The 7,588-nt window shown below is 37.8% G+C and overlaps 1 protein-coding gene across 1 annotated transcript in view; it reads left to right on the top strand.

Annotated features, from left to right (window-relative positions):
* LOC107728729 (collagen alpha-1(XXI) chain-like) overlaps positions 1-7,588 on the top strand; it is a 54,202-nt gene that overhangs the window by 43,314 nt on the left and 3,300 nt on the right. The window contains exons 23-27 of the mRNA XM_016539019.1: positions 1,310-1,342; positions 2,249-2,395; positions 2,709-2,763; positions 7,037-7,228; positions 7,327-7,404. Coding sequence (XP_016394505.1) covers positions 1,310-1,342; positions 2,249-2,395; positions 2,709-2,763; positions 7,037-7,228; positions 7,327-7,404 — 505 coding nt within the window. The remainder of the gene's footprint in view (positions 1-1,309; positions 1,343-2,248; positions 2,396-2,708; positions 2,764-7,036; positions 7,229-7,326; positions 7,405-7,588) is intronic.

Raw genomic sequence — 7,588 nt, 5'->3', positions numbered from 1 at the left:
TATAAAAAGTTCTTAAACTGAACTGCTACATTCTAATACTTTTATCCTGTAGAATCATTTTTTCTTTGCAGAAGAAACTCCTGATTTCTGTGAAAAAGCTCAGTAAATCCCCAGAAACCTTAGTCACAGACACTTGTGTGAGATAAGAGTGTAGGTCTTTGTCAGTCACACGCTTGAGAAATCTTTAGATGGAATAAAGTCAGGTTTCTGAATAAAAAAGCCATTGGTCCATGTATATTTGCAAGCAGCGTTCATCAACATTACCCATACGCAAATATAATACACTGTATGGACATATTTCATCCTCTTGGGGCTTCACATCAATTTGTTTACAGTTACTATATAAACTACTTTCTAAAAATATTAATTATGTTAACAAATTATAGATCTTTTGAAAGGTCTGAGGGTTTAGTGTTAATTTACGGTCTCTGTTTGACGATATAAATGCTCCAGCAACTAATATAGTGATTTGTGTCAGAGCATGCAGAATCAAAACAAAACTTCACATCTCTGTTATGAAACAGCAATTTCCATATATGAAATATTGTCATTTGTAGTAAAAACATATATGATACCTATTAGTAATGGGAATAATATTAACATATATATCTAGCCCATACAAATAAGTATGTTTGCGTAATACATTTTTGGACACATGCATCTATAAACCCGTCAATGCATGTTGACATTATAGATGTAAATGTAAAAGATGTAATTTATTATATATATATATATATAGACATACATATACATTTTAATACTTTTTTTTGATAAAATTGAATTTATAAATAAAATATATATTGTTGACATATAGTTGCTACATATAATACAATATAAAAAGCATCATATAGATATTATTAACATTATGTACATATGCAAATTTGACTACATTTCTGTACGGGCAAAGCCATTTAGGAGGGTATGTCTTTCTAAATATATAACTGTTTATATAGCTTATATCTACAATCAGAGTAGTATTTATCTGGCACAAAGGATGCATACGAAATAAATCATGAGAAAAATCAACACTGTGCTTCTACTTGTTGAAAAAGTAGCTTCACTGCTTGCTTGTATGAACTCGTACACAGTATTGTAGTCTGAACCGTCCGACACTGAAATGTTTACGTGACGCAGTCTGCAAACACTCGCAGGGCTTGAGAATCATTTCGTGGGGTTTCCCTGGCTGTGGCTTTGAAGAGCTTTCCCTCCCGTCACCCGCTGAATACTGAGCCTGTCTGTGTGTTTAATAACAGATCTCGCTCTCATTTTATCATAAAACGTTTCCTCTTTCTCGTTCCTCCTGAATCAGGGTGAAGTGGGACCCAGAAGCAGCAAAGGAGAGGTTTGCAAAATTACACGACTCACTCACCTTTAAACAAATCCTGCCTATTTACACCAGAAACACGATGGTCTCCGCCTCCTGAAGGAGGTAACATGGGACAGCAGAGCACTTCTGAGCACTTTGAAGCGTTTATATTTGACAGCTTGACAGTTATACTAAGCTGGTTTCAGCGTGCTGTCAGAGCAAACCGGCAAACTGCATGCCGTGGAAACTAGAGGAGATTTCCTATGTATATTTATTATTTTCTGTTTGTGGGCAAATCAGTAGCAGACATATGCAAATCAGTCGCTTCTTTTAAAATAATGTATTTTTCCCTCTAGAGAAATTGAACATGTTTATTAAATATTTCTGTACTGTGTGTTTGCTCCACACTAGAGCTGCACGATTTGTTCAGAATTGTGATTATTTTGGCAAATATTGTGATTTGAGATTTAATCTTTGATATGAAAAACATTTAACATTTCATATTGCTGCTCAACAACAAGACCTCAAATCTTATTTATTTTTCAGTCTACCTGAATATGGTGGCATGTTATCAGGGTTATTATTCTTGACTATTTTTGTTTAACTGAAATAGTTGAAAAATTTAAATTTAAATGAAAATTTCAAAAGTTGCCTTGGAAAAAATCTGCAAATGCATATCATAAGCAAACCAAAAATAAGCAAGCATGCTTGGAGTATGTATAGTACACTACAGAACAGAGCAGCATGCTATGCATTTAAATGATACGCTCGTTTGATATGCAGCTTTTTCACAGTTCAGTAATCACGCAAGGCCACATCATGATTTTAATTGAATTAATTGTGCAGCTCAGGGCTGCTTTTAAATCCAACAGTCTCACTTGCATGAAGAATACACATCCAAGTATACAGTAGGCTTTAAGAGCGCTGTATTTAATCTACTAGAAAGGTACGCCGGGTGAGACTGGGGTCAAAGGTCGTGACGGACAGAAGGGAGACTTGGGACACACGGGTGTAGTCGGGCCGCGTGGATTCCCCGGTCAGGACGGTTTGCCAGGGCTTCCCGGCGCTCCGGGCTTTCCAGGGAAGCCTGTGAGTATTCTTACATTTCTCACAACTACACGATAGCAATTAACATTTTTGTTATAGCCACCAGGTCTTTCCTTTCACAAGAAATAAACACGTCATGAACGAAGTATACGGCATGGGCTGGGGCAATGTCAGGACGCATCATTTCAGCTGATTCATGAAAGAAACCACAAGGCCTTATGGTCAAGACTGTGTAATTGAGTTCCTTTCTTATGCTTCTTCCTTTGTTATCTGTCAAGCCTTTAACTTCTTTGAAAGCTGTATGTGTTTTTCATGTAGCGACGCCATCTAATGAGTGACTCGATATGTGTTTCAGGGTAAGCCTCCCTCAGAGGAGTACTTAATAAAACTCTGTGGGGACATTTTGAGAAGTGAGTATCTGACCTTGTTCAAGGTCATTATTCTCTCGAGAACAAAGAGCCCAAGGAGCTTTTCCTTTTCCCTTTTTTAATACGAACAAGCCTGATACGTAAAGAGCCGAGAATAGCATGCGGCATCCAATTAAAGCTGTTAGATAAAAGCAAAGTTCACTAGAAAGGAGCTTTTGTTACGGAAACTTGCTGAGCTATCAGAGTTTTTACAGTTTGCTTTGAATTAAAGGAATATCGTTCATTCTGTTATCATTTTACTTTTTTCCCCTGTGGTCCACTTACAAACCTAGTGAGCTGCCTCACCCATAATTGTCTCATCGGCTCTACTGTACTTTGACAGAAACTCCAGAGATTTTTATTTTTTTTTTATCATGAGGAGACAATAATCTCTCCGATGGAGTCAACTTGAATCACTTCTGCCTTGAAAACCAACCATTTTATAGCCTTGATGTAATTGATTTCAGAATTGTATTATAGTTGAATTGCTTGTGGATACCACAAAAATGACCTAGAAATGCCTTAAACTGAATCCTAGCTGTCACCAAATTGTTTGTGACTTCTGTTATATAGAGTAAACTCCAAAAATAGATAAATCAAAAATGAATGTTTAACGGCAAACAAGCTGAAGATTAGCCGATATTATGAATAGACTCATTGGGAACCATGATGCATTTTTGCAAAACTCCAAAAACTTACCTATACATACAATTCACTCCAGTTTCCAGTTGAAATAAGCATTAGTGGCAGTAAAACACCAACAACTTTATTCCTTTTCACACAAATTAGTAAGTAAACTTGCTCGGTAGCACACCCGGTACAGCACTGCACTTATGAGTCCCATGAAATACGAGCTCAAAGACTTTTATCATGAGAAAAATCAACACTGTGCTTCTACTTGTTGAAAAAGTAGCTTCACTGCTTGCTTGTATGAACTCGTACACAGTATTGTAGTCTGAACCGTCCGACACTGAAATGTTTACGTGACGCAGTCTGCAAACACTCGCAGGGCTTGAGAATCATTTCGTGGGGTTTCCCTGGCTGTGGCTTTGAAGAGCTTTCCCTCCCGTCACCCGCTGAATACTGAGCCTGTCTGTGTGTTTAATAACAGATCTCGCTCTGATTTTATCATAAAACGTTTCCTCTTTCTCGTTCCTCCTGAATCAGGGTGAAGTGGGACCCAGAGGCAGCAAAGGAGAGGTTTGCAAGACTCATTGGGAACCATGATGCATTTTTGCAAAACTCCAAAAACTTACCTATACATACAATTCACTCCAGTTTCCAGTTGAAATAAGCATTAGTGGCAGTAAAACACCAACAACTTTATTCCTTTTCACACAAATTAGTAAGTAAACTTGCTCGGTAGCACACCCGGTACAGCACTGCACTTATGAGTCCCATGAAATACGAGCTCAAAGACTTTTATCAAGCTAAATGAGCAAAAATCTCAGCAAATCTGTTTTTATATCACATTTGCTTTTGTTAACACTATTGGTTAGTATTAGCATAGGTTTTGTGCTATTTTCAAACGCAATAGAACATTAACGTTTTAGTGACACTAGTGCTGGGTGGTTTGACCAAAAATCTGTAAAACATTTTTTTTAGGATTCTGATGGTTTCATGGTTTATCACAGGTTTTTGATGTAAATTAGATTGAATAATTTTCCAATCTGAAGACAAAAAACAGAACGGTCTGACCTTGGCTTTGTGAAATTATGCTACATAAAACATACAAACGAAACAAACAGCAGACGAGTTGAATGAGACGCAGATTCACTCTCTGACAGCAGGTGGCGCTTCTGGAACAACAGCGATACAGCGTTTCCTTGGTTACCGCTGTAAACAAAGCAGCTGCTGATATAGTTGCTACATATAATACAATATAAAAAGCATCATATAGATATTATTAACATTATGTACATATGCAAATTTGACTACATTTCTGTACGGGCAAAGCCATTTAGGAGGGTATGTCTTTCTAAATATATAACTGTTTATATAGCTTATATCTACAATCAGAGTAGTATTTATCTGGCACAAAGGATGCATACGAAATAAATCATGAGAAAAATCAACACTGTGCTTCTACTTGTTGAAAAAGTAGCTTCACTGCTTGCTTGTATGAACTCGTACACAGTATTGTAGTCTGAACCGTCCGACACTGAAATGTTTACGTGACGCAGTCTGCAAACACTCGCAGGGCTTGAGAATCATTTCGTGGGGTTTCCCTGGCTGTGGCTTTGAAGAGCTTTCCCTCCCGTCACCCGCTGAATACTGAGCCTGTCTGTGTGTTTAATAACAGATCTCGCTCTCATTTTATCATAAAACGTTTCCTCTTTCTCGTTCCTCCTGAATCAGGGTGAAGTGGGACCCAGAGGCAGCAAAGGAGAGGTTTGCAAAATTACACGACTCACTCACCTTTAAACAAATCCTGCCTATTTACACCAGAAACACGATGGTCTCCGCCTCCTGAAGGAGGTAACATGGGACAGCAGAGCACTTCTGAGCACTTTGAAGCGTTTATATTTGACAGCTTGACAGTTATACTAAGCTGGTTTCAGCGTGCTGTCAGAGCAAACCGGCAAACTGCATGCCGTGGAAACTAGAGGAGATTTCCTATGTATATTTATTATTTTCTGTTTGTGGGCAAATCAGTAGCAGACATATGCAAATCAGTCGCTTCTTTTAAAATAATGTATTTTTCCCTCTAGAGAAATTGAACATGTTTATTAAATATTTCTGTACTGTGTGTTTGCTCCACACTAGAGCTGCACGATTTGTTCAGAATTGTGATTATTTTGGCAAATATTGTGATTTGAGATTTAATCTTTGATATGAAAAACATTTAACATTTCATATTGCTGCTCAACAACAAGACCTCAAATCTTATTTATTTTTCAGTCTACCTGAATATGGTGGCATGTTATCAGGGTTATTATTCTTGACTATTTTTGTTTAATTGAAATAGTTGAAAAATGTAAATTTAAATGAAAATTTCAAAAGTTGCCTTGGAAAAAATCTGCAAATGCCTTGGCTTTGTGAAATTATGCTACATAAAACATACAAACGAAACAAACAGCAGACGAGTTGAATGAGACGCAGATTCACTCTCTGACAGCAGGTGGCGCTTCTGGAACAACAGCGATACAGCGTTTCCTTGGTTACCGCTGTAAACAAAGCAGCTGCTGTGGTTTTAAATACTACATTAATATGCATTATATATGGAGGTAAGATGAAAAGAAAATACCATCGGAACTTTCCTGAAGACAGTCAGTTCCCCTCAGAGATACATTCATATAAACCCCCAATTCAGTATTTAGGATTTTCTTCCAATATTCCATGCATGTTGAAGTGAGTTTGCTGCGCCTGCTACACTATTTTCTCCTCTTTGCGTTCGTCTTCAGCACCTAAAGAATTAGTTGTGTGTTATTAATAGTTCTAAAAGTTCTCTAACTATGCAGTTAACAGGGATCCCCTCTCAATTCACGAAGCTGTCCATGTTGCTTAGCCACTTGTACCGGTATGCTGTTTTATTAACATGTATACCGTGTGGGTATATCGCCCAGCACTAAGTGACACTCATCAGACTTTACATTTTTCAAACTGCTGCGATGCATACAGTACAGTGACCCATAATAAAACGTTAGAAGATTCACTTTTATCTGTTTTGGATAAAACCAAACATTGAAAGTGTCGCAAAACTTGCAAGAATCAACATATCATTTTGTAGAAATGTTGCACTGGCACATTTTTCTAATGACCCTAGATTTAAAAATACACACCATATGTAAACATCCGGTGAACTCATTTTTATTGATGTTTCAATATTGACTAAATTATATTTTACTATCAACTTTTCTGTTGCCTTGTCCACCATCGTGGATTTATTTTTACTTCACTTGACTCTTGGAACACAGCAACATTAGTCATGCTTCTTTTTTTGTGCTACAAAACAGTCTCATGAGTTTCCTTATGACCATTTTCTTCCCATTTTCCAACTCTTAGGATTAAATTGGACATGTTTTGGCATTGCATCATTGACATGTAAATGTGGTGGTATAACAGACCACAGAGAGTCTGTTGCTTCACCAGATGATTGACATTTTAGTGTAATAAGATGCATATGAAAATAGACTGGGTAAATGTTGATAGGGTGTGTTTTTTATTATTATAATTTTTTTAGAATGAAAGTCAAGTAAATTTTGATTTCTCATCATATGACCCCTTGTGCATCTAGTGCTGTTCAGTGATCTCCACTGTAATGCATCTCTATCAGATCAGCTGCCGCAGCTACTGCAGATGATGAGCCCTCAGCGCTGTGAACACTGTGAGACCATTAAAGGACCCCCGGGACCCCCTGGATCTCCAGGACCTAAAGGGTCCAGCGGGCACCAGGGCTATCCCGGCAGACATGGCACTCAGGGCTACCCAGGACCTCCGGGCATCCAAGGACCTCCAGGAGTCAAAGGTAACAGATGCGTCTGGCTGTAACACTTCCAGATTATGTAAATGGATTTGGCTTTGGGTTTGTATTTTAATTGCATAACATGTTTGGCACTCTTTTAGGGGACACAGGCCCACGGGGGTTTAAGGGCAATAAAGGGGAGAGCAGACCAGGATACCCAGGGCCTCCTGGAGACACAGGTACAATGACATTACTACATTTTTAACCCTCACAACGCATTCAGGTCCATTTCTACCCAGAAGAAAAAATATGTCGTTTTTAGTAAGGGAATTAAACGTTGCAAAATGCTTTAAGACCCTCAAAATTCACATAATTCATTCATTTGTCAGATTTTTTACAATTATTTTTAAAGAGGTATTACCA

Source organism: Sinocyclocheilus rhinocerous, unplaced genomic scaffold (genome assembly GCF_001515625.1).
Source record: "Sinocyclocheilus rhinocerous isolate Xijiao unplaced genomic scaffold, SAMN03320098_v1.1 scaffold2773, whole genome shotgun sequence".
NCBI lineage: Eukaryota > Metazoa > Chordata > Actinopteri > Cypriniformes > Cyprinidae > Sinocyclocheilus > Sinocyclocheilus rhinocerous.
This window is presented reverse-complemented; position numbering and strand designations above follow the sequence as displayed.